The sequence below is a fragment of the Primulina huaijiensis genome, chromosome 7 (genome assembly GCF_012295235.1).
Source record: "Primulina huaijiensis isolate GDHJ02 chromosome 7, ASM1229523v2, whole genome shotgun sequence".
Taxonomy (NCBI): domain Eukaryota; kingdom Viridiplantae; phylum Streptophyta; class Magnoliopsida; order Lamiales; family Gesneriaceae; genus Primulina; species Primulina huaijiensis.
In genome coordinates, this window is record NC_133312.1 from 22,140,036 (window position 1) to 22,164,752 (window position 24,717).

At 34.0% G+C, this 24,717-nt stretch overlaps 5 protein-coding genes across 7 annotated transcripts; all 5 read left to right on the forward strand.

The window, feature by feature from the left end:
* The first annotated feature begins 1,534 nt into the window (after positions 1-1,534).
* Positions 1,535-5,281, forward strand: LOC140980222 (protein argonaute 7-like). Its single transcript, XM_073445942.1, has 3 exons — positions 1,535-2,114; positions 2,424-3,651; positions 3,727-5,281. The coding sequence occupies exons 1-3, from the start codon at positions 1,775-1,777 to the stop codon at positions 5,183-5,185; spliced, it is 3,027 nt and encodes a 1,008-aa protein (XP_073302043.1). The 5' UTR covers positions 1,535-1,774; the 3' UTR covers positions 5,186-5,281.
* Positions 5,282-9,530: 4,249 nt separating this feature from the next.
* On the forward strand, positions 9,531-10,618 carry LOC140980276 (uncharacterized). The gene has a single exon (XM_073446008.1). It carries the CDS (start codon positions 9,628-9,630, stop codon positions 10,606-10,608), a length of 981 nt encoding a protein of 326 aa, XP_073302109.1. The 5' UTR covers positions 9,531-9,627; the 3' UTR covers positions 10,609-10,618.
* Positions 10,619-12,443: 1,825 nt separating this feature from the next.
* LOC140980246 (probable methyltransferase TCM_000336) lies at positions 12,444-14,221 on the forward strand. Its single transcript, XM_073445972.1, has 4 exons — positions 12,444-12,675; positions 12,745-13,137; positions 13,230-13,493; positions 13,619-14,221. Exons 1-4 carry the CDS (start codon positions 12,565-12,567, stop codon positions 13,961-13,963), a joined length of 1,113 nt encoding a protein of 370 aa, XP_073302073.1. The 5' UTR covers positions 12,444-12,564; the 3' UTR covers positions 13,964-14,221.
* Positions 14,222-14,540: 319 nt separating this feature from the next.
* On the forward strand, positions 14,541-15,374 carry LOC140981226 (thioredoxin-like 3-3). The gene is made up of 3 exons (XM_073447554.1): positions 14,541-14,775; positions 14,855-14,880; positions 15,040-15,374. The coding sequence occupies exons 1-3, from the start codon at positions 14,617-14,619 to the stop codon at positions 15,257-15,259; spliced, it is 405 nt and encodes a 134-aa protein (XP_073303655.1). The 5' UTR covers positions 14,541-14,616; the 3' UTR covers positions 15,260-15,374.
* A 4,901-nt stretch (positions 15,375-20,275) lies between these two features.
* Positions 20,276-24,208, forward strand: LOC140980296 (uncharacterized). Of its 3 annotated transcripts, none has more exons than XM_073446042.1 (10): positions 20,276-20,701; positions 20,926-21,305; positions 21,596-21,682; positions 21,767-22,210; positions 22,296-22,431; positions 22,518-22,680; positions 22,775-22,900; positions 23,089-23,283; positions 23,447-23,569; positions 23,845-24,208. In XM_073446042.1, the coding sequence occupies exons 2-10, from the start codon at positions 21,026-21,028 to the stop codon at positions 23,959-23,961; spliced, it is 1,671 nt and encodes a 556-aa protein (XP_073302143.1). In that variant the 5' UTR covers positions 20,276-20,701; positions 20,926-21,025; the 3' UTR covers positions 23,962-24,208. The 3 variants fall into 3 exon arrangements, with proteins under 3 accessions (XP_073302143.1, XP_073302144.1, XP_073302145.1); XM_073446043.1 differs by having other exon boundaries at positions 21,599-21,682; XM_073446044.1 differs by having other exon boundaries at positions 20,277-20,701; positions 21,767-22,189.
* The last annotated feature ends 509 nt before the right edge of the window (positions 24,209-24,717 follow it).

Here is a 24,717-nt window from a genome sequence, read left to right on the forward strand (position 1 = left end):
TATGATTTATGAAAAATACAAAAGTATGTTTTTTTAATTCTCACTTTCAACGTAAAAATATTCACACCCCTATATTTTTTTTAAAAAAAAATTGATTCTGATTATATTTTTACTCGTGGAGAATTATGATAAATAAAATTCGACGTGTTATGAGAAACGATACTTCTAGTAAATTATTTGAAAATTTTTAAAATCAATATATTAAATTTATTAATTTAGAATCTGCCTACTTATATGTCAACTAAATCCAAACTAACGTCTAATCTTGTAAACATTCTAATAGCAATGTTTTATGACTAAATGACTCCACGATTATCAAAAAATCAATTTCGAAACGACAACAATTATGACAACGACGATCATTACGATTTCCGTGGAATAATTTGTTGATTAGAAAGCAAACACATTGTTGCTTAGATTTGTCATTTTAGGTGAATCGATCAATAGAGAGTCCAATCAATATCAAGATTATTTGTAATATTACTTATTAACTTTAAACAAGACAACAAGGTCTTTCCCATTTCGTTTGACTTGATATAATTAATGCACTAATAATAGAAGACAAAGAGACAATAACCTCGGCTATAAATTTTTTCATAAAAATTCATATTATTTTTTATACTAAAAATATTATTATACGTTATAGTTGTGGATCATTTCAGCTCGTTTCACGGTTATAAACTCGTTTTTATAATAGACTTACTCAATTCTTTCTCTATGTTGGAGTCAAACCGAGTATTAATTAATTCGTCTATTTTACGAACTTGTTTTCAATCATTTTTTTTTAAAATCAAACTTGTTTCTCGATAATTTTTTCTGACATTTTATTTCAAAATTTAATAACACGTATTTGTGAAAAGTATACAATTTAAAATAGTCCAATTCCACATTCATTGCCGGCTATACCTTTTATATTTAATAATTAATAATTCAGTAGATATATTTCTTTTCCAAACACTTCCCTCTCACCTCATATATAGGGGTGATTGATTTTTAATTTTTCATGAATTGGTTTTTAAAATTAATCAAATCAAAAAATTGATTCGGTTCAAAAGTATATTTTAAAATTTTGAATTGTAGATGTATTATATTTGATTATTGTGATAAATTTATTGTAATTGGTTTTATTTGTTTCTTAAATCTATTTATTATTATTTTACTATTTTTAGAGATATTTATTAATACAAATGAAATAAGATAATTGTGAATTTTTTGTGAAGTTGAGGTATTTCTTCAAATAGCTCGATAAAATATGATTTGGTTCGTTTTTTTTAATCTAAACCCCCCGACGAATCTAGTTTTGCTCACCCCTCCTAAAACTGAGCTCCCCCTTGCAACGACAAGCTTTCTAAAATATTCATCCTAAATTTAAAATGTCAAGATTTCAAAAAAAAAAAATTAAAAATTAAATCAATATTTTATACCGACAATAATAATAATTATAACTATAATAATATTTTAGACTGCTCATTTCATAGAAAAATAAATAAAGGGAAATTGAGAATGAAATGTATATCATAACATATGGCAAAGTCATACATTGAACAAGAAACACAGAATTTGAGTGAAAAATAGAACAAAGCTCTTCATAAAGAAGTAAGAACAGAAGCTGTTGCTGTTTTTTCCCAAGTAAAATCAAACTACAAAGCCAAGAACTCTCCCTCTCTGTGGGCCGCATTGACTGTAATTTCTGCTTGAATAAGTTTCCTTTCTCTTTCATGCAAATAGTCCCTTTTGCTGACTCTTGCTGCTGTTTCATCTCCCGAGCTAAGTTATGGAAGACGAAGAGTCCAATAGCACCACGAGGAGCTTTTCAGGAAATCGAAGTGCTCATGCCTACCATTATCATCACCAATTGTTGCAGAGTTCTAACAGGCTTGCTTATGGTTATGGTTTTGGTTTTGGTTTTGGTTATCAGAATCTGTACCAAATTTACCCGGCTTTGCTTCCTCTGCCTCCGGCTATACCTCTTCATCTGACAATAACACCTCCTTTTCTTCAAAACCACAGCTTTGAATCAAAAACCCACTTTCGGAAATCCTCGTTGGAGGAAAATAATCATCGTATCGCCACTTCTTCTGATTCCCATGTTCGAGAGTTCTCGGTTTCTCAAGGTAATTTCATGGTGTCGAATGCCCTTTTTCTTGTGTTCATCGATTTTGTTTGTTTTTTTTAGTTTATTCTCTTTTGTGTGCTGGACTTCAATAAAATGGGTGTGTTGCAATCATGCGTAGTAATGTTCCAAGAGTGGATGGATAATGGATAAAATAAGTGTTTTTGCAGTCAAAAGTGCGACATTTTTTTTATTATTTTTAAGGATATTGGTCATGTTTATGCTTTCTGCTGAGTTTGTAAGATTCGTGTTGATAAGAATTGCGTCAGTGATGTTTATGTTGCTGCGCTAATTCCATGAAGTTTTGCAGCTGAAATTGAGATCCAGAAGAAAATTTGTCTGCCCTTTGAAAAGAGAAATGGAAGAAAGATTGCGGGCGATAAGCCAAAAGCATTGGCTGTTGCAAGAAGGCCGGATTCCGGCGGGGTGAAAGGGAGGGTTGTTAGCCTCCTTGCTAATCATTTCTTAGTCCAATTCGATCCATCACAACAAATTTTTCATTACGATGTTGAAATATCTCCGAATCCCTCGAAGGAAATTTCTCGAATGATCAAGCGAAAACTCGTTGAGGAGAATTCCGCGAGACTATCTGGTGCTCTTCCGGTCTATGATGGTGGAAGGACTATCTATAGCCCTGTAGAATTCCAAGATGACAGGCTTGAGTTTTATATTAGCCTCCCTATAGCTGATGGTAAACCGGTTTTAATGTGTGTAGAATCGATGAATCCGCAAGAAAATATGCAACATAAGATTTTTCGAGTTAGTATGAAGCTCGTCTCAAAGGTTGATGGTGAATCCTTAAGTAGCTATTTGAGTAAAGGAGATGATATCACTCCTCTTCCACAAGAGTATATCCATGCATTGGATGTCGTATTGCGGGAGAGTCCAGCAGAAAAGTGTATAGCGGCAGGGAGGTCATTTTACACGAGTTTGATCGTTGGGGAAAAAGAAATAGGGGGTGGAGCCGTTGCACTTGGGGGATTCTTCCAGAGCTTAAGGCCAACACAACAAGGCCTTGCCCTAAATGTTGATTTCTCGGTGACAGCTTTTCATGAAAGTATCGGTGTGATCCCTTATGTGCAAAAGCGCTTCGATTTTATGCATGATATCTTTCAAAACAAGGCCAAAAGTTTGACGAACGAAGAGAGGAAAGAAGTGGAGAAAACAATGAAGAACATTAGGGTATTTGTTTGCCATAGAGAAACCGTTCAAAGATACCGAGTTTATAGCTTAACCGAAGAAGTAACTGAAAATCTATCCTTTCTTGATAGAGATGGGACGAAACTACGGGTTGTTAGCTATTTCAAGGATCACTATGATTATGATGTGCAGTATCGAAATTTGCCTTGCTTGCAGATTAGTAGGAGGAAAGCATGTTATCTTCCCATGGAGCTTTGTGTGATTTGTGAAGGGCAGAAGTTTTTTGGTAAACTCTCTGATGATCAGACCGTGAAAGTGCTTAAAATGGGCTGTCAAAAACCTCGAGAACGCAAGAAAATCATCACCAGTGTTATGGAAGGATCATTCGGCCCAACTAGGTAAATTTCTAACATATGCCATTTTATGGATGGCATTTTGGCTTGTGATTAATCCATTTGTTCTTATTTTTGCAGTGGCGATCATGAAAAAGAATTTAAACTCAAAGTTTCGAAAGAAATGACACGACTGACAGGTAGAATTCTTCAACCTCCCAAACTTAGGCTTGGAAACGGTGGTCATGTAAGAAACCTGACTCCTTCACGTCACGATCGGCAGTGGAATCTTTTGGATAGCCATGTCTTTGAGGGTACTCGAGTTGAGCGGTGGGCGATTGTAAGTTTTGGTGGCACCTCAGACCAAAAGTCTTGCATTCCAAAATTCATAAACCAGCTGTCTCAAAGATGTGAAAATTTGGGTATTTTGCTCCACAAACACACAGTTGTGAGTCCAATCTTCGAGTCAATGCACGTCCTTGGAAATGCGAGGCTTTTGGAATCTAAACTCAAGAAAATTCATAAAGCTGCCTTCAACAATCTTCAACTGCTTATCTGTGTTATGGAGAGGAAACACAAAGGATACGCTGATTTGAAGCGAATTGCTGAAACGAGTATAGGAGTTGTTAGCCAGTGCTGTTTATACTCGAATATTGGCAAGCTAAGTTCACAGTTTCTTGCGAACTTGGCTCTTAAGATAAATGCAAAAGTTGGGGGATGCACTGTTGCACTTTACAACACATTACCTTCTCAAATCCCAAGGCTCTTCAGGCAAGACAATCCGGTGATCTTTATGGGCGCGGATGTGACACATCCCCATCCATTAGACGATTTTAGTCCCTCAGTTGCTGCTGTTGTTGGAAGCGTAAATTGGCCTTCGGCAAACAAGTATGTTTCAAGAATGAGGTCCCAAACGCATCGACAAGAGATTATTCAAGACCTTAGCACAATGGTAGGAGAAATATTAGATGATTTTTACGACGAACTCTCAAAACTTCCACAAAGAATAATCTTTTTTCGAGATGGGGTTAGTGAAACACAATTCGAAAAAGTTTTGCATGAAGAATTAGAAGCCATTCGACATGCTTGTTCAAGATTCCCAAGTTATAACCCTCCGATCACTTTCGCAGTAGTGCAGAAACGGCACCATACTCGGCTATTCCCTTGTGATCAAACCGATCCACCTTTCACAGAGAATCACTTCTCGGATGAAAATGTACATCCTGGAACCGTGGTGGATACAGTGATAACTCATCCAAAATCATTCGACTTCTACCTCTGTAGCCACTGGGGTGTAAAGGGTACGAGTCGGCCCATTCATTACCACATTTTGTGGGATGAAAATGAGTTCACATCCGATGAGATGCAGAAGCTGGTTTACAATCTTTGCTACACGTTTGTGAGGTGCACCAAGCCTATTTCTTTGGTCCCTCCTGCATATTATGCTCATCTTGCTGCCTACAGAGGCCGGTTATATCTTGAGCACTCGGATTCAAATGCCTCAACCCCAACATCCACTGTTTCTAGGACATCGCCGGCTAAGACAACACCTTTGCCCAAACTTGCTGAGAATATTAGGAAGCTAATGTTTTACTGCTGATATAAAATTCACTTGTTTAGGCCAATATTATACCTTTAAACTATGTTAAATCCAGTTCCATTTTAACTTTTTTTCTCATATTTTATATAAATATAAATTAAGAATAAGATTTTGCTCCTCCAAAAATCAGGTCCACCCACTAATATTAGGTATTTTAATGGTCCTCCAACTAGTTATTATCTTGCTTAATGACAAAACACAATGACTAATACTGCATCCCAATGATAAAAGGACAAGAACTAATCCTAAGAAAGACAAATTTATGTCTTCAAAAATCAGGCATAGGCCTGATTAAACAAATAAATGTATTCATCACTGTTATATGAACAATAGTATCATAGTAAAATTGTCATGTAATACAAGAAATTTGTCAGAAGGTGAGATAAAAAATTTGTACATACATGCATGTGACAGTTGGATAAAATTATATATTCTATACATAAAAAAATAAAATAAAAATTGGACACATATCTTGAAGCACATGTGACATTTTTTGACAGTTTAATAAATTAAGTGTTGTGATGGAACTCAAACCTATCTATATATATTGAGTTGACATTAATGGAGCTTGGGCTTTCATTTTCATGAGGATGAAACATTTTTAGCAATTGATATTATCAAATAAATGAATAATTAAGTTTTTTATGGCTCAAAAATTGTACATTCACTTAACTAAGTGATGGATGCAAAAATTCTTACAGAATATAATATAATAATTGTCAATTATTTCATAGCAACTAGTTTTTTTTATATTAAAATCTTAATTTTATTGGACTATGTTTTTCTTTTTCTATTTGATTACTTTTGTTAAATACGAAAATTTTAATTTTTCTTTCTTTTGTTTTACTTTTTAATTGAGGTATCTGGTTTAAATACAAGTTTGAACCAAAATCTCAATTTAAAAATTAAAAAATTGAGATGTGGCTCCACACTTGCATTCACCTCAAGTTAGAGTATAAATTAAGTATAACTCATCTAATATCAAAATCTCAGACGATATTTCGAGTTTAAAACTCCGACTACTTATTTTTTTTATATCTTAATCTAGATGGTGGAGAAGACTCGAACTTGAGTCAATACATAGAGAATTCCGATGAGACCATTGAGTCAGGCCTTCGGTATCAACTCCGACTCTACATTTAAAAACAAAGGAGTAGGTTTGTACAGAGGAAGTGTTGACAGTACGATCCTTTGGCAGTGGGAGAATGAAGGGTCGTAACATATAAAAAGGAGAGAAAAACCTGAGAATGTGTCATTGTTACAAATACGAATAGTCGCATTCTCAATTTAAGAATGAACAAAGAGAGGCGCAGAATCTAGGGCCATTTTCGGGAAACGCAAAACAAAAGTCTGACTGAATACTTAAAAGCGTGATTCTGTGGTTACGTCCATAGATGATCCGCCTATATATCCTTTTATATTTCCCATACCTGAGCCTTTCCCCATGCTCTAGAAAGCTCATTTCTCTTTTTATGATAGGATTAAATTTTGGTATTTATAGGGATATTTACTCCTCGTGCATTTATAGTCACTAAATATGATAATTAAGTCATAGATCTATCGGGTGTAACATAGAAAATCTATAATAATATATATAGTTTTATATTTCGTATGACATGATTTAAGCCCTCTTCGTGTGATATCACATACAAAGACAAGAGACTCGCATAATTCAATTATCACAAAAACTTCTATGAGTTTGTTTTACAGATTAATTTTGTGATACACGTCTCATATCCAACTAGTTCCGGCTTATGAAAAAATATTGCATTTTATGTCAAAAGTATTATTTTGCACTCCAAATTTAAATTGAATAAGCCCTTCTACCATATATAAATATGTGAAATTGTCTCACAAAATATTTACTTTTTCAATTATATATATTTCAAACACAAGATATAAAAAAAAACACTTCAGCCACCAATTTACAAATTTGAGTTGATCTGAAAATTAACTTTTTTTTAAATTTATATTGAAGTTAAAATTAATTTTTTTCCGAATTTAAAATTAAGTAAAGATTTATATATATCAATCTTGGTCTAGATTTTTTTGTTTTTAAATTTATATTATCATTTATATGATAATATAATTTTTTAATTAATTTTTATAACTATAATATTATTCTTATTTGATATAGATCAAATTAATTAAAAAAATTATACATATAGAAACGTTCATTAGTGTGTGTGTGTGTGTGTGTGTGTGTAGAGCAATAAAATTGTATATATAGGTGTGGAAACTGAAGTAGGACCTGTGCAAGCAGAATGATAATGAATGTGATTGAGAAAAGAGAGAAAGGTGGAAACAAAAGAAAGGCCGAATAAAATCGACACTTTCCAAGTGAAAAAACAACAACAACAATAATAATAATAAAATTAAAAAAAAAAAAAAGCTGCTTCCGACTTCCAATTCCTCTTCTGTCTCCTCATCTTTCCTACTATATAATATAATATACATATTATTTCTAGAAATAATTACATTTTGTCTGTCCCAAGTTACATCAACTATTAATATAATTATTAATAATAATATAGTTCATTTAAATTTGTTCTCTTAAATAACAATATTTCTGACTATATAATAATTACGATAATAATAAATGAGACGTGCATGCATGTGTTGCGTCCTCCGCCTTGCCGTGCAGTATTATTTTCCCCAGCCTTTTTCCATCTGCAGACCACTGACTCGCCCCCACCGGGAAATAAGTGATTTTTATTTTTAACTTTTGTGTCACATTAATTACTTCTCATAAATACATATACATATATATATATATGTGTGTGCGCGCGCGCACGCGTGTGTGTGATTCCAATAAATTTATTACAAATAATTAAAATATAACTCGAAAACTAACCATTTTTTATATCCCAGTTCCATATTTACTCATATGGATCACGAGAAGACGAATAAATAATTGGACTCGAGTTCGACTCATAAATTATTTGTAAATGTTCAAAAATAGATTTGAGTTCAATAATTTTAAATACAAATCATATACATGAGATAGAGATAATGTATGATAAATAGATTATATTTGTCGCAAAGGTGACGTGGACCCGTAAGTAAAAAGAAAAGAATCCAACAGATGTTCCTTTTGCTAATCACATCAACTACAGAGGTGTTCAATCCAGTCCGTTAGTTGGCATCTCGGGCCTCTGATTTTAACGGTTGTCGATTCACGGGCCCCATGTACGTACGTGATGGAGATGTCATTTTACGTACACTGCAAAGTAGAGTAGAGATTCTTTGCTTTCCATTCAATTCACATTCGATTTTACTACATCGACAAGATCTTTGGATTAATACAGTCATATGTTGTGTTCGAGCTTACGGGTCTGAAATGATGAATTTCAAATCTATTTATTTTAAATTTATTGTCTTGTTTGGATGAACAAAATACAAGTAGTCAGATACATTATCTCTTTTGTTCTGATGGAGAATATTAAGTGATTTCAAATTACTACACATTAAGTTTAGTAAATTTAATAGCGATTGTGATGAATTTTAAAGACAAGTTGTCTTTTTGCAAATCAAATATCTTGTTCTAAATCAAATTCATCGTAATTTTTAAAAAATTTATGCTAATTGAATGGTGGAAATAAACTATAAAGGTCGTTATTGCGACGTCCTAATTACATTTTGAGCAGTTTTTGCCTTCGATTTGCATGACTTTTGGCATCTTCTAACTTAGTACACATTAATTCAATAATCGGATCATATTGTTTACATTATTTACAACTTAAAAAATTTAAGTTGTATTATCGTCTTTCTTTCGCAATTTCACTAGCAATAAATATCATAGTCGAAGTCACGTATTGACTTGACCTATAATTATGAGTTGTCATTTGGTGAAATTATTGGGAAGAAAATGCTATACAAAGCATGTGATTGTCACGTAATTTAAATTATTCAAAAATAATTCGTGTTTTTATAATATTACTTTAAAAAAAATTGGCAAAGGAAATCGGTATTCTGATATGGCAAGAAAACCATATTGAATTTTCTTTGAAATTTCATATTCGTATATCACTCAAATGCCTAGTTATTATTATTATTTTTTTTTAATAAAAAAACTTTCGCCTTCTCGGCAAAAGGCCCAAGAAAAGTTCTTTTGGGCTTATTTAATGGACCTAGAATGATTGAATTGGGCCTTTAAGCAGGTCCATGGAGCGACTACCATTTAATTATGTTTTAAAAACTAACCATCTTCATATTGAGTTTACTTCAATTTATTATGAATATTTAATTTAGATAATCTTATTAAAGGAATTAAGTTTACTAATGAATTTACTGAAAATAAATAACAATTAATTGAAGGACAACATTGCCAATTTAACAAAAATTGGAGTATCAAATTGTAATTCTCTCGACTCTCCGTCGTCGTCGTCTAATTTCTTCATATCTCCGACTCCCACGTTACCTCTTCGCTTCGATCTGTGACCATGTCAACCCACAGTCTAAACCTCAGCGGAGTCATCTCCGAAGCAAAATGCATAATCAACGCCCACTCCCGCCACTTCTTAGCTCTGTCAGTTCTCTTCCTCCTCCCCTTATCCTTTTCCATCATTGTTTACCCTTTTCTTTCTCAGCCCACTTCAATTCTGTCCAGCTATAACCGAGTTCTTCTCGCACAAGTCCCTCCTGCCGACAAATTTATCCCAGTTCTTTACGCGCTCTTTGTTCTGATATTCTCCCTTTTTGCCTCTGCATCCATCACCTACAGCACCTTCCATGGATTCTACGGTAGGCCTGTGAAATTTGTTTCCTCGATGAAGTCAATTTTGTTTTCTTTTCTCCCCCTTCTTGTGACTCTTAGTATAGCTGCCATTTTTGTGGGGGTGGTTTGCTTAGGCGTTGGGTTGATTGCGTGGTTGGCGTTTAATGGGCTCCTGTTATTTGGGTTTGGAATCGACTACGATGGCTTGTTTTTTATGTTTAGTGCTATATTGATAGCGGTGTTGCTTATTGGGGCGATGGTTTACGTTTTAGCTGAATGGCATCTGGCGAATGTGATTGTTGTGGTTGAATCACAGTGGGGGTTTGCGCCATTGAAGAGGAGCTGTTATTTAATGAAGGGAATGAAGAAAGTTGGAATTTCCATGATCGTATTGTTTGGTTTGGGGATTGGGCTCATGTCCTTTTCGTGTTTGATGTTAGTCCCGTATATCTTTTCGTGTTTTAGGTTGGTCCCGAATAGTGCTGGGTGGATTGACAGGGCGTTGCTCATCGTTATGTGTATAGTTCAGGCGGGTATTATGACTCTATGGATGCTCTATGCCGCGGCTTCGAATGTCGTCTTGTTCATGTATTGCAAGGCGTTGCACGGTGAATTGGCGTTGGAGATTGCGCAAGAGTTCTCGCGGGAGTATGTTTGCTTGCCATTTGATGACGGGAAAGTTCCTCGTGTTGTTTATGTTGCCTAGAGCTGAGAAAGAGACCCTTTTGATTAATCGTCACAGAAAATCACTGATTTTGTATATTGTTGTGGTGTACTTCAACAAAGTTATTTCTTGATAGTCTGATTCATTAGCTGGATTGTGTTTCATGACAGATTGACAGTATGTTATAGTGCATAAATGCGTGGAGACTATGTCCGTATGTCTTTTGATCAAAACATCCAAGGGAAGCGAATACAAGAAAGATTGCATCACTAGGTCATTCAAATAAGTGTCATCAAGGTTAGTAGAGATATATACACATGTGAATACATGTTTGTCGATCTATGTCCAAGCAATGAATCTTCGGCTTCTAAAAAGTCTACTATTATATGCATTGATCGTATAAAGTATACAGCACATGACATAGGCCATGTTACCACCTTCGTGTGAGCCGCGAAATGTATCCACTATCCATCCCTAAAGGCCTTTTCTGCTGTCATTCTTGATTGCGTGACTGTAGCTCAGCCGAGGATTTGAAACCAGCTTTTAAATTTGTGCTCCCTCCTACTCTTTAGTATAAGCGTCCGTCAGGCCATTTGGGAGGTGGATGGGTAGGTTGAAGACTTGAAGCCACCTCCAAAAAATCATCTTTACAAAATAAAATAAGGTAATAAAAAATAAAATATGATTTTATCTATTAAGTCATGAGGGGGCTCGCCTTTTTGGCGAATAATGAAACCGTCAACTTCATCGACTTATTTTATGTAATGAGGTAAGGGAGTGGCGGAGCCAGGAATATGGCTCTACATGTTATAAACCGAGAACGCGATTAATCGAACTTTGAACCTACGATTCAGTTCGACTTGGGAGGGGGAGACTGGTGATACCCCAGGGATAAACCCATCAAGATCCGGCCCAAACTCCCGGTCCATCTATAAGGCCCACAGGTAAATGGCTCATGACAAGCCCAGGTATTCTCCTATAAATACCAGGTTTGAGCGCATGATTAAGGATTCACTATATTGCTTTCAGCAGCACCCTTAGCTGCTCTCCTCATATATCCTCAGTCTCTGACTTGAGTGTCGGAGGGGCTACGCCAGGACACCCTCCTAGCCCTCTTCTAACGGTCTTATTCTTGATTTCAGGCTCAGGACAATTTCAAAACCTGCGTCTGGACTAGTGACACTCGTCGAAATCGGACCCTAAATTTTCCATGAGTATCAAAAGACATAAAATGAACTCTACTTTAGTTTTATATTCCATAAACTCACTCCACAAGATTTCTGTACCTAAGAAAGAAAAGACAATATACCCAGTCAAAATCTAATTTATTTTTTCCGAAATTGTCATTGTTTCATGTGATAAAAGTAAAAAACTTAGTGCCCCTTGTCCGACACTTGTCAAAGTCAGTACAGTATTCGAACGGGGTGGTGATTTCGGAAGTGGACGAAAAAGAGAGGCCCTCATTCTTCCAACAAATTGAAAAGGAAATGAATCCTAGCTAAGTTGGGAAAATAATCACATTATTTGAAAAAGTTTTTATATTATAGTGCCCAAAGTTGACCAAAAAAAATTAATAATTTTATTAGCTGGTCATGATTAAACCAAAGCTGCACTTCCACTTACTAAAATTAATCAAACATTGCTTTCGTAAGGCTGTTTAATTTTTCAGTAAGAGTTTCTCAGATGACTTTCTTGGTATATATTTACCTAGCTAACGTAGTTTGTAAGATATTGCGTTAATCCGGAGAATAAGTTAGTGGATTCTTTTGTCATAAAAATAATAAAAAAATTTAAATATAACTTAGGTGGATTCTCACATCATAAAAATAATAAAAAAAATCGTCCATATGTCTTCCGACAATAGGGGGAGTCCCCCCACTTTCAATTGGTCAATGGCACGCTTTTACTTTGTGGTATCAATTGATCAATATCTACTTTGATAACATACGTGCACGCTAGTGTCTTTAAAATGTGGCATAAACCAAGAAAACTAGCTGCATGTTGGGGCATTGGATGCTAACTTTGCTCCAACTCATGGATCTAGAGAAAGTTTTCCACATGAATGGAGGGCTTGGAGAGAATAGCTATTCCAAGAATTCTTCATTCCAGGTTTCTAATTGTGATTACTCATCTTGCATTTCATATACAAATTCTAATGTTACACATATATGTGTGCAGAAAAAGGCCTCTGATAAGGTAAAACACATAATACTAGAGGCCATAGAGAAAGTGCTGGTGGCAACAAGCTGGCCCAAGAGCATAGGCATAGCCGATCTCGGGTGTTCTTCGGGGCCTAACACTCTCTTAAACATAAAAGATATCGTGGAATCTGTGGAGACCACAGCAACTGCCACCGCTAGAGAAGTACCCGAATTCAGGGTGTATCTCAATGATCTTCCTACCAATGATTTCAACACTATTTTCCAGGCCTTACCCGAATGGTATCGGGAGCTCAAGACGCCTAGTTGTATTTACTTAGCTGCCTATCCAGGCTCGTTTTATGGCAGGCTGTTTCCGGATAGTTGCTTGCACTTCATCTATTCTTCAAACAGTTTGCATTGGTTATCCAGGGTCTGCTACTTCCCCCTAACTAGCTACATATTATTAATTAGTTTAGCACTCCATTTTTTTATTTATAATTTTGTTCATTTGATTAATTGCAGGTTCCTTCAGGTATTTATGATGAGCATGGCATGTCTATAAACAAAAAGAGCATATACATATCAGACAAGAGCCCACCACAGGTACAACAAGCGTACCACAAACAATTCCAACAAGATTTTTCATTGTTTCTCAAGTCAAGGTTCCGAGAACTCGTACATGGAGGACAAATGGTGCTCATTTTGTTGGGGAGGGTTGGTCGTAACCATGTCCACGATATCTTTTGGGAAATTCTCTACCAATCTTTGGCTATCTTAGTTGCCCAGGTATTTATATATATCGGCTTTCATTTATAAATCGGTGTCTTTGACCAACAGTACACAATTATTTACATATAAACTCAAACGTATAGTGGAGATGATTAAATAACAAATCGTTTGATTTTCGAAAGGGTGAAGTTTCGGAGGAAAAACTGGAGTCGTATGAGGTTCATTTTTACGCGCCATCGATGGAAGAACTTGAAGAGGAAGTAAGAAAAGAGGGGTCGTTCAAACTGGAGAATGTGGAAATGTATGAAACAGACAAGGATGGTGGAGATTGTTCGAGCTACGGAGCAGCGGTGGCGAAAACAGTGAGATCCATTCAAGAATCAATGCTTGTGAATCATTTTGGAGAGACATTGATGTTGGACAATTTGTTCCATCATTATGCCAATTTGGTTGATCAACAGATGCTCAAACTAGATAATAGTATCAGCTCCATTACCATTGCTCTCCTTCTTACTAAAATTAATTAACACTGTCTTCCTATGATATATCCATCACTTTCTCTATATATCATGTAAATCCGAAGTGGTGTTTCCAGAGACGGATGGATGAGTAATGCGTAAGAACCTGTCTTTGGGAGAGGAACAACAACGAATATGACAGTAGTAGTTATCAATGTTGGAATAGGTGAATTAAAAATTTGAACTAGCTTGCTCTATATCGGTTTAAGATTGTGTATTCAATTTTGGGTCTCGTTTTTTCGAGAATCTTTTATATTTCATTTTGTATAACTTTATATTAGATTGTAGTTTTCACATATAAGATAGATATTCACACTACATCATCTCATTGTCTTTTCCACTTCTTTTCTACTATTAATTCAAATCAAGAACAATTACCTGACTGTTATTGAATTTAAATTGGATTTTATAGATTATCAAAAAATTAAAAATTGGAAGTAGGGGGGCAATTTACTCGAGTTATTTGTTTGTTTTTTTTATTGACGATAATTAATAAAAAAATATTTAAAATTATTATTTAAATTAATTTATTAAGTGAAATAATTAAAATATTAATTTAAAAATATATATTTATAAAATTCGAAGTACATATTAATTATAAATAAAAACTCGGAGACTAAAATTAACGCACTCACGTCATCAATAAATTTTATCGGCCAAATATGAAGAAAGGAGCTGAGTTGGGTGGAAATGGCGAAGAAGAAAAGGGAAACGAAGGCGCTTTGAAATCGAAGAAAAATTCTCAAGGTGACCTTGTTAGTGCCACTAGCGATGATAATCTCAAGGAAATCCTTCGCGAAGTCAAAACTTCAAAACTCCCTGTAAGCAATAAATCAGGCAATTCTATATTTTTGGCTGTAATTTGTTGCTGAATTCTATGTCTGAAATTCTATTTTGCAGGCAGTAATCAACTACGGTGCATCATGGTTTGTCGATACCGCTCTTTTGTTTCTTTATTTCGATGTCTTCGTGTGTTTAGAATTGAATTATAGAACAGCTGGTACATATGCGCACCAGGTGTTTGTTGTAATGTTGAGATGGAAGAAACTCATTCGTCGCGGTAACTCGGGTTTTCTGTTTTTCAGGTGTGGAGTGTGCAGTCAGATTCTTCCTACATTTTGCGAACTGAGCGGCAAATTTCCAAAGGTTTCTTTTGTGTATGTTGACATAGATGAGTGCCCTGAAACTACTCAGCATATTCGGTACACGCCCACCTTTAATTTCTACAGAGATGGTGAAAGAGTTGATGAGATGTTTGGTGTCGGAGAAGAGCGTCTGCATGATCGCCTCTGGCTGCATTCTTGAATAGGTTCCTTTTTTTTGCCTTTATTTTCTGGTGTTGTGGGATTGAATACCATGATTTGTGCTTCCATGTGAATTTCTTGAAGTCTTTTTTCTCTTAATACAAGTTTGAATTGAATGGTAGATTGCCAAAGACACGGTTTTTAACATAATCTGAAGTGCAAGATTCATATATTCAAAGAATTTTTTATCGTATAATATAATCGTAGTTACTGAGGATTCTACATCTATATATTTTTTAAAATCAAGCTTTCTCATTGCTTCTGAACATGATGACTAAATTGCATGTAATGTAAGCCTTCGTTCATTTGTTGTTTACTTTGTTATGGATGTAAAATTAATTCCGTACATAAATTATTGGTTAAATGGTAAATTGGTACACAAACTTTTGTTAATGATCTAATTGATAGATATATGTGTTTGTGGAGTAGGTCTCTTGTGAGACGGTCTCACGAATCTTTATATGTGATACGGGTCAACCCTACCGATATTCACAATAAAACAGTAATACTCTTAGCATAAAAAGTAATACTTTTTCATTATGATCTAAATAAGAGATCTGTCTCACAAAATACGATCTGTGAGATCGTCTCACACAAATTTTTGCCGTGTTTGTGTGTGTGACACCAAATTAGTAAGCTTCACAAAAAGTGCAATTTGATATGAAAGAGTCTCCCAACAAATATGCATAAAAATTTACGTTAATAAATCATTTATTGGAAGGTACTCAATCAATCAAACTTCGTGCAATTTACATTACAATAATTTTTTTTAAGGATTCTTCGATCAGCTTGCATAAAAAAAAAAAAGCAGCCTTAGACCAAATATTATTCATGAAAAAATTGTTTCAATCAGCTTTGTATATGAATTAAGCACACAACGACTACTATACATGTGTGTACTCATAAGCCCAAAGAAAGAATGGGCTAAATATATGTTAAAAAAATTAAAGCCCAGGAGCTACACTGGGCTAAAGCCTACCATAGCCCACATGAGTCTGTCTAAAATACACTACACAAAATTATTAAAGATAAAAACTTAATTTCAAGAACTAAGCACAAGAATGTTGAGGATAAGAGCTAAGAAGTAACAAACCAAACAGTATTCGTCAATCTAGGTGAGATTGATAAAAAGAGGAGGAGCAAGTTGTGCGTGGGTTCGAAAAAGCAGGAGCAGCAAGATGCACGCACGTATATATGTGAAGAAAAAATGTTGGAATGTGATGATTGTCTATGCTTATTATAACAATAGAAACATGGTGTTTAGATTGCTGTACAATTCAAAAAAATTTAGTTTCACTGTTACCACCAGTTATAGTGTTTGATAAAGCGGTAAACGCTCGGTCCTACAAAAAAACTGAATCGAAGTTGAAGTATAAGAACTTGAAGGATTTGAAAGGATGAAAAAGAAGATTGGACTTCATATATTCCTCTCAAATCAAATCGGGCCAATTTAATTTTGAGGGCCAAACAGGTGGAGTGAATGTGAGCTGTGGATTGAAAATCAAAATCAGCTCAAATCCATTTTTCTCACTAATCCTACACTATTCCATTATATGCTCGATTATAATGGACCAAAATCAAATATATATTCCGAAAATTTTCTAAAAATTTTAAGGTTAACTGTAAGACATGTTTTTCCTTTCCACTAATTTGATACATAATAATTACCAAAAAAAATTGAGATAGTCTCACAAATCAATTTTGTGAAACGGATTTCCTAGATTTGTGAGACGAACCTCCTATTTCGGTCACTGTAAAAAAATATTATTTTTATGTCAAAAGTATTATTTATTATTGTAAATATGAACAGAGTTGACTTGTCTCACGGATAAAAATATGTGAGACCATCTACTAAATTAATTATTGATTTGGTACCACAATGTCCCCTTTTTTTTTAAAAAAAAAAAAAAAAACTTATCTTCTTGTTCTTGATACGGAATATAAACGCCAAAATTGGGTGTGTATACAACCTCCACGACAATAACACGATTAGGCCAAAAAACAAATGCAAAACATATTATTTAATTGGATTTGGTCTCAAATTGAGGAATTCATACGACTACTTATTTTGAATATTTTTGGTGGCATCCACAAACTTTGTGGGGGAATATTTAGCTATTTGATGTTGATGTACAACAAATAATATATGAAAATATACTTCCAAAATTAAAATGCTTCAATTATATTTGTAATTCGTGCTTCTTTTCCCGTGGAATAGTTTATAGTCGTCGTGCTTGAGTATCATTGACCAATAAAACACGTTTTTTCCATAGAATATATTTTTTTATATTTTATGAAAAATAGTGAAATAAACTGATGTCGACAAATAGAAGAAAGATGACACACGATTTAATTAGTAACGAAATTTGTAAAATAAACGTAGTCAACTATTTTTTAAGAAAATGATATCCTTAAATGTATATGTCGACAAATAGAAGAAAGATGACACCCCTTAACTAGCAAGGAAATTTGTAAAATAAACTTAGTCAGCGTTATTTTTTTTAGAAAATTATCTCATCAAAGAATGTCATTTTCTTATATATAAATTTTTTTTACCAGAGTAAAAAAAATAAAAATCATCTTAACTAGCTCATATTGATATTACAACAACCATTTAAAATTCAAAGTTAACTAAAGTCAATTAAATTTTTTTATGAGTTGAATTTAAACTGTGATTTTCTTCGACAGGCCTTGAAGCACTGAGGATTTGACAATAGAGGATGCAAAATTCAATTTCATTTTCACTAAAATTATGGTGTTTATATTTTTAAAAGATTTATGTATGTATATGTGTTTGTATACGAAGATATGTGTGTGTAAGACCGAGCGATTGTCGCTTTACCAAATACTATAGCTGGTGGTAATGGTACAATTCAAATCTTTTAAACTGTACAACAACTCAAGCACCACGGTTCGATCGCTCTACCAAGCAGGGACAATTATTGCACCTAACAATCTCCCTCTTAATAATTGCACTCTTTGCCATCAATATGAATCGAATTCCTGACCTTGGCTCTGATACCAATTGTAGGATCGGGCGTTTACCGCTTATCAAAAGATATAGCTGATGGTAATGGTATAACTCAGTTTTTTTAAACCGCACAGTAGCTCAAACATCACGGTTCGATCGCTCTACTAAATATGGACAATTATTCCACGTAACACTGTGTAATACTCTTAGGACGTGCTTGATATAGTCTTTGGAATGGTCTATTCCCATTAACAATGTTGGTTGGATTTATCGATTCTCATTTTCTCAACTTTTATATGTATAAATATATCTCACTTTAATTTTTTGAAATCTTTTGATAATAAATATTTTTATTTTATTACTTAATATTAATAAATTTTAAATTAATGAAAATTTATTATTTTAAATATAATAAATATTTAAAATATTCATTAAATAATAGTAAAAAATAATTATATATGATATTAATAATATATAAAATAATAATTATAATAATTACCATTTAATACTAAGCACAATAACAATAATAATGATAACAGTCACGATAATAATAACTTGAATATGATTAATAATTAATTCAAAAATAATAAAATAAATATTAAATAATAGTTAAGTTAAATATTGATTATAATAATTATTAATATTATTTATTAGAGAATAATAATTTTATATAATAAAAATAATAAATAGAACAATAATAATTAACATTTAATAATAAAAGCATAATAATGATATTAACCAAATAAAATGTTTCCAGCTTCTCATTTTTAACTATTTAGATATTTTTCAATTCAATTTCTATATGAAATAAAGTTTTTTATAGACCCCAATTTCCTTATGAACCATATATGCTCAAGATGATAGATTCAAGATAGTTTTATTGCAATAAAACTATAGGAGCTATCATTTTATGTTAGTTAAATATTCGTTTTTTTATAATGTTTAATGTTTCATCGACTTGTTTACACCTAAATTTATACTTATCGTCATGTCAAAAAGAATTTTATTATTTCTTTCTGTCACTTTGTTTTGTGGGGATTTTAGACGACGTCTCCATATTTCATCACATACGTACTATATCGTGTACCCTTTAAAATCTTTTAAAATCGAAGATTAAGTTTACTTTGTACCATCATATATTAATTAATTCCATTAGAATACATAAAATCTTAATTGAATGTCTTCTTGAACCGTTACCTTATTATTATTATAAATTATTATTATTATTATTAAAAGAGAGACTTGAGGCTTAATTTCAATCAATTTTTCTTTAATTGATAGGTAGGTAGAAATTAAATGCTAGTGGGACAAAGAGTTAGTGGTAAGCTACTTAATGTCTTCATATGATTATAATAAATAAACTTTTTCTCAAAATTAATTGCTATTTAGAAATAGAAAATTATTTATTTTGTGTAATAACATAGATTATTGGTTGATTACGCATCTTGAAGGTCCTTGCTACCTTACATTCGCAGAACAGACTGATTTCTTACAATAACTTTGTCTAGCAAATCACGATCAATTAAAATGGCAGGCGTGTACACAAAAATACAAGTGTTTATGACTAGCTTAAAATAATATTTTATTTTGGAAAAATAAAACATAGAACAAAAAAACTACAAACTATACTTCACCTTGTAAAAAACTTGTGGAGTGATTATAGTAAAGCTGCTCTACCGTTATATATGGCACTAACGATATAATTCAAATTTTTTAAACTTTACAATAGCTCAAATATCACGTTGAGATTGTTCAACACATCACGAGCAAATATTGCACCCCTAACAATTTCCTCCAAATGACTACAAGTAATGAGAATCGGACATGTGACATTGTTTTTAGTACCAATTATAGGATCGAGTGTTTGCCGCTTTATCAAAAATTATAGTTGACGGTACGATGCAACTCAAATATTTTAAATCGTACTACAACACCAGGACAATTATTGGATCCAATATTATTAATTAAATAAGTACAGCACATTACATAACTTAATCATTGGAGTTCCTTTCTTTCTTTCCCTTTTTGTTAAGAAGAATACTGGAGTTCCTTTCCTTGACATTTATGCTATTATTATTTATTCATAGGTTTGATGTATAATTCTTGAAAATGCTACATCACCTGTTCCTAAAAATTATTCAGGTGGAGAAGGGCCAAGTTTCAATACATGTTAAATATTTTATATTTTTACTTTTTTTGGTAAACTTTAATTATATGTGGTACCAAGATTTCCATGGGAAGTAATTCTCGTGGGTTGGTCAAAATTTGGCAGTGTTTTTTCATAAAATTATTCCTCCTATTGAGAAAATTTTCACATGAGCCCTTTTTCCCCACCAAATAGCACTTTTGTGGGCTCTTTTGCAGATATTATATTTGATGCATCAAGGCCAAGGAAGTGAGCACTTTTGTACTACTTTTCAAGGAGGATCGGTTTTCTTGAGTTTATTATGTTTCATCTTTGATATATTTAAGGTAATTCAAGTTTGAAATAATCAGTTCTTGTTGAACTTGATCAATTCAGGCTTCTAAACATCAGTTCTTGTCCTGTTTTGATGCTATGTAAACGGTTCTGTTTGAATAGTATTTTCTCATTTCTTTTGAGTTATGATGATAAAAAAAGAGTTATAGAGATTGTATTTGATTCTCATATAGCATCCTACATCAATGGAAAATCTTACTTACATGTCTACTTACAGGGTTGCCTGGAATTCATGGTTTAGCCGAATTCTTGAACTTGGTATCTGATATGAGGGAAGCATTCCTTCTTACTTGGCTTTGTCAAATTTAGTCACGGTCATGGGTGGCTGTGCATCAAAGCCACATAAACAGCTGAAATCCAAGGTAAAGTACTTGTACAAGTCATGCAAGTTTCGCCGCAGAAAGGTCGCCCCATCAGTTTCGATAGGCCACGATATGGATGGGGAAGTTTGCAGTGATGTCTTTACTTTCCGAGATTTTGTTATGAATGACAATGATGACCGGGAAATGACGAGATTCCGGAGACCTCAGGTGCCAAATTGCACTTTCCATCTGCCTGATCAGTGGCAAAGGAACCATAAAGAAGTTGGCGCAAATGGTACCTAAACTCAATCCTATATCTGAGATTTTCTGGATTTAGACTTTAACCTTGATTGAACACTAGCATATGATGAGCATTTAGCATTCACTTGAAGCTTCCATTTAAATGATTTCGGGTAATACAAGAGTTGAGTTATGAAATGTGAGGCACAAAAAAGAGATTGCAAGGAATGAATGCATGAGTTATATTGTGATTGTTGTCGAAAAATTTGGTTATAAGTTCTTTCTACTTGATGAAAAGAGTCATAGATCCCGTTAGCTGATAGAATATTTATTGATTTCTTTTAGCAGAAAAGCGGCAAGAGGAAGAATGGTTCGACTCTCAAAGTGCCCTTGATTCTGATACTGATGATGATTTTGTTAGCGTTGATGGAGGTTGTTCTGAATAAATTTATATTTCTCTTACAGTTTGCCACCAAGCTAGTTCTTATTTGGTAATCTTTTTGCCTTTGATGGCAGATGGTTTCACATTATTAGAGAGTGCGACCGTGAGGATATCAAATAGCCCCGTGACTCAAAATGAAAGCAACTCATGCTTCAGTGCCTACGGATGCAATCAACAAAAGAAAAATTGCTGTAAAACAGAAGTTTTTTCTAGTAGTGAAGAATACGTAGAATACGATGTTAACAAGAAACAAACCGTTGATAATTCATGCCTGGCAAAAGCTGAAGAAGCTTGCACCAAGAGGATGAAAGTGGATTTCGAGCATTTCTTAGATAAACATGAAGAAAGCAAACTGGACCATTCATTAACTCAGTTTCATTCTTCAGAGAAGGTGTTGGACTTAAATCAGGCTCCAGCATTTTCAGGATCAGCATCAATGGGAAAGAAGGCAACTTTTATAGTGACTGCTGTAAAGAGGAAGTTTAGTGATGAAGATGGTCAGATAGAACTCTGTAACTGTACAATAACTATAACATGATTGTCATAGTATATTTAAATGACAAATTAGATGACCGAATTAAAGTAATACGAGTATAATTACAGGTTCCTCCCAAAGGTGTTTATATCATCCTAGAGCAGGTTTCCTAATTCCAGTCTCATTGAAGGAGAAGCCAAATCAAGGCTGCTGGTGCCCCGTTCCACCATCTGCCTTTAAGCTACGTGGGGAGAATTATTGCAGGTGTGTTTCAATTAACATCGATGACATCATGGTTTTTAGCTTTCTTTCAGTGGCTTATTAACTAGAGTATGCTTTCTTGACTGCAGAGATAAAAAGAAGTATCCTGCTCCCAATCACAGCCCATATATACCTATTGGCATGGACTTGTTTGCCTCCCCTCGGAAGATGCATCACATTGCGCAGCACATTGAACTACCCTTAGTCAGATCAGAATGTGAAGTACCTTCAATACTCGTCGTCAACATACAGGTAAAGAGTTCTCTTCAACTTTCAAAGTTTTGCATGTAGTAAGTGGGATGCAATCCAAGAAAATACATGTAAACTTGATGTTTACTTGTGGCAGCTTCCTGCATATCCTGCTGCCATGTTTGGAGATAGTGATGGGGAAGGGACAAACCTTGTGATATATTTCAAATTGTTGGAGAATTTTGAGAAAGAAACTTCTCCTTTATTTGTGGAAAGTATAAAGGTACTAAAGATCAACTCCTACCCAAAAATTTACGAGTCACCTTATTTTATTCGACAGTCACTCTAAACACTCAGGTTTGTCCAAGTTTTATGCTTTCATTAAAATGTTTTTCAGAAATGATAGCGCAAGAATGATCTATGACAGTTGCAAAACTTTGTTGACTGTGTTAACTTGGTAAATTTATACAGAGACTTGTTAAAAATGAAATGGAAGTGGTGGCGGGATTTCCAAAGGAATCTGTAGTCCCTTACAGAGAAAGACTAAAGATAATGGTCAATCCTGTAAATCCTGAGGAACTTGGCTTGAGTTCTACGGAAAGGAAGCTTGTGCAGGCATACAAAGATAAGCCGGTGCTTTCACGTCCCCAACATTCTTTCTACAAGGTATTTTTTTAACAGTATAGATCCTCGTTTCGAACTTGAGAATAAGCCATCAAACAAAGATTCAAGTGATTATATTATTGAACTTTTTGCTTGAATTGTAACATCATAACGATTCTTGTTTTTAGCTTCGAGTATAACATCATGTTGACTCCTGTTTTTGCAGGGAGCTAATTACTTTGAGATAGACCTTGATGTACATCGGTTCGGCTATATATGTAGGAAAGGACTTCAAGCATTTAGAGAAAGATTAAAAAATGGGATATTTGATCTTGGACTAACAATTCAGGTGATTCGTTGAGTATATATCTTCCAAGGATCTCTTACCTTTTGCAGAACATTGTTTTATACCAATGAAAGTGTCCACACTCATCGTTTTCACGTGTTTGTTTCTCATAAAATGCAAGTTGGAGCAATTATTGGAAGAAAATTGTAGGGTAGTAATAACTGTCAGCTATCTTGTTTGGTTGCCTGCGTGGTACAATAGTCAAAATATGATATTTCCATAAGATTTAAAAACTTGAGTTGCGTATTTGTTCTCATCAACAAGATTGATGGCTGCAGGCACAAACCAGCGAGGAATTGCCTGAGAAAGTTTTGTGTTGCGTAAGACTAAACAAGATCGATTTTGTAAATCTTGGACAGATGCCAACATTTGCAGCTGCTCTCTGTAATGAATAAGCTGAAGGGAAACTAGACATTGTTGCTAATTGTAAACAGATTAATCATCTAGAATATGTTGAGCCAAATCAAAGGAGTTGAGTTTCAGAAAATCTTGACTTCTTAGTTGTATTTTTGACAACTTGAGTGCCTCGAGATTCTTCAATTCGTGATCCTTCGAAGTCACTGTTCTTAAAGTATTTCGATAAGTTATGAGACAGAATCTCAACCTCAAGCTAATTTTATGATATATACTTTGTATGTCACTTGACACATGGGCTTGTGCGTATTGGGAACATATATTAGCAGAGAAAATCCTTGTATTGTTTGGCTTTCCATATTAAACCTTCATAGGTCTGAAAACCTACCCTTATGCCAATATCTAAGAAGTCCGTCAATTAGATTTGATAATTGTCTCCCAAAATACGATTTTTTATTTATTGTAATAGTAGCACCGCAGATCACAAAATATTCGAGTTATATCAATTTCGAACTCACTTTATGAAGGGAGAAATATGCATATAAAAACATGCAAGTACTTGAATGCTCGGGCAGAATGATGGGGTTTTTGATTAGTAGGATCACAACCTTATGATGTGATCAGAACTATTCGGAAGGACCCGATCTGTCTAATATGACTAACATCATTTGGTGAAAATACACATCCTTGTGATATTTCTCTTCTAATCACAATTCAACGGTCCCGATTGCGTCTATTTGATAATGTTCACATCCTTATGATGCATAATCATATGATTTAAGAGCTTTGATTATTCC

What these genes read in the sequence shown, in the direction of transcription:
- LOC140980222 (XM_073445942.1), top strand. Translation starts at nt 1,775, where the DNA reads ATGGAAGACGAAGAGTCCAATAGCACCACGAGGAGCTTTTCAGGAAAT. An exon ending in AGAGTTCTCGGTTTCTCAAG is followed by an intron (nt 2,115 to 2,423) that starts GTAATTTCATGG and finishes GAAGTTTTGCAG; the next exon opens with CTGAAATTGAGATCCAGAAG. An exon ending in GGATCATTCGGCCCAACTAG is followed by an intron (nt 3,652 to 3,726) that starts GTAAATTTCTAA and finishes TTATTTTTGCAG; the next exon opens with TGGCGATCATGAAAAAGAAT.
- LOC140980276 (XM_073446008.1), top strand. Translation starts at nt 9,628, where the DNA reads ATGTCAACCCACAGTCTAAACCTCAGCGGAGTCATCTCCGAAGCAAAA.
- LOC140980246 (XM_073445972.1), top strand. Translation starts at nt 12,565, where the DNA reads ATGTTGGGGCATTGGATGCTAACTTTGCTCCAACTCATGGATCTAGAG. An exon ending in GTTTGCATTGGTTATCCAGG is followed by an intron (nt 13,138 to 13,229) that starts GTCTGCTACTTC and finishes GATTAATTGCAG; the next exon opens with GTTCCTTCAGGTATTTATGA. An exon ending in TGGCTATCTTAGTTGCCCAG is followed by an intron (nt 13,494 to 13,618) that starts GTATTTATATAT and finishes GATTTTCGAAAG; the next exon opens with GGTGAAGTTTCGGAGGAAAA.
- LOC140981226 (XM_073447554.1), top strand. Translation starts at nt 14,617, where the DNA reads ATGAAGAAAGGAGCTGAGTTGGGTGGAAATGGCGAAGAAGAAAAGGGA. An exon ending in TCAAAACTTCAAAACTCCCT is followed by an intron (nt 14,776 to 14,854) that starts GTAAGCAATAAA and finishes TCTATTTTGCAG; the next exon opens with GCAGTAATCAACTACGGTGC. An exon ending in ATCAACTACGGTGCATCATG is followed by an intron (nt 14,881 to 15,039) that starts GTTTGTCGATAC and finishes TCTGTTTTTCAG; the next exon opens with GTGTGGAGTGTGCAGTCAGA.
- LOC140980296 (XM_073446042.1), top strand. Translation starts at nt 21,026, where the DNA reads ATGGGTGGCTGTGCATCAAAGCCACATAAACAGCTGAAATCCAAGGTA. An exon ending in TACTCGTCGTCAACATACAG is followed by an intron (nt 22,681 to 22,774) that starts GTAAAGAGTTCT and finishes TACTTGTGGCAG; the next exon opens with CTTCCTGCATATCCTGCTGC. An exon ending in CCCAACATTCTTTCTACAAG is followed by an intron (nt 23,284 to 23,446) that starts GTATTTTTTTAA and finishes CTGTTTTTGCAG; the next exon opens with GGAGCTAATTACTTTGAGAT.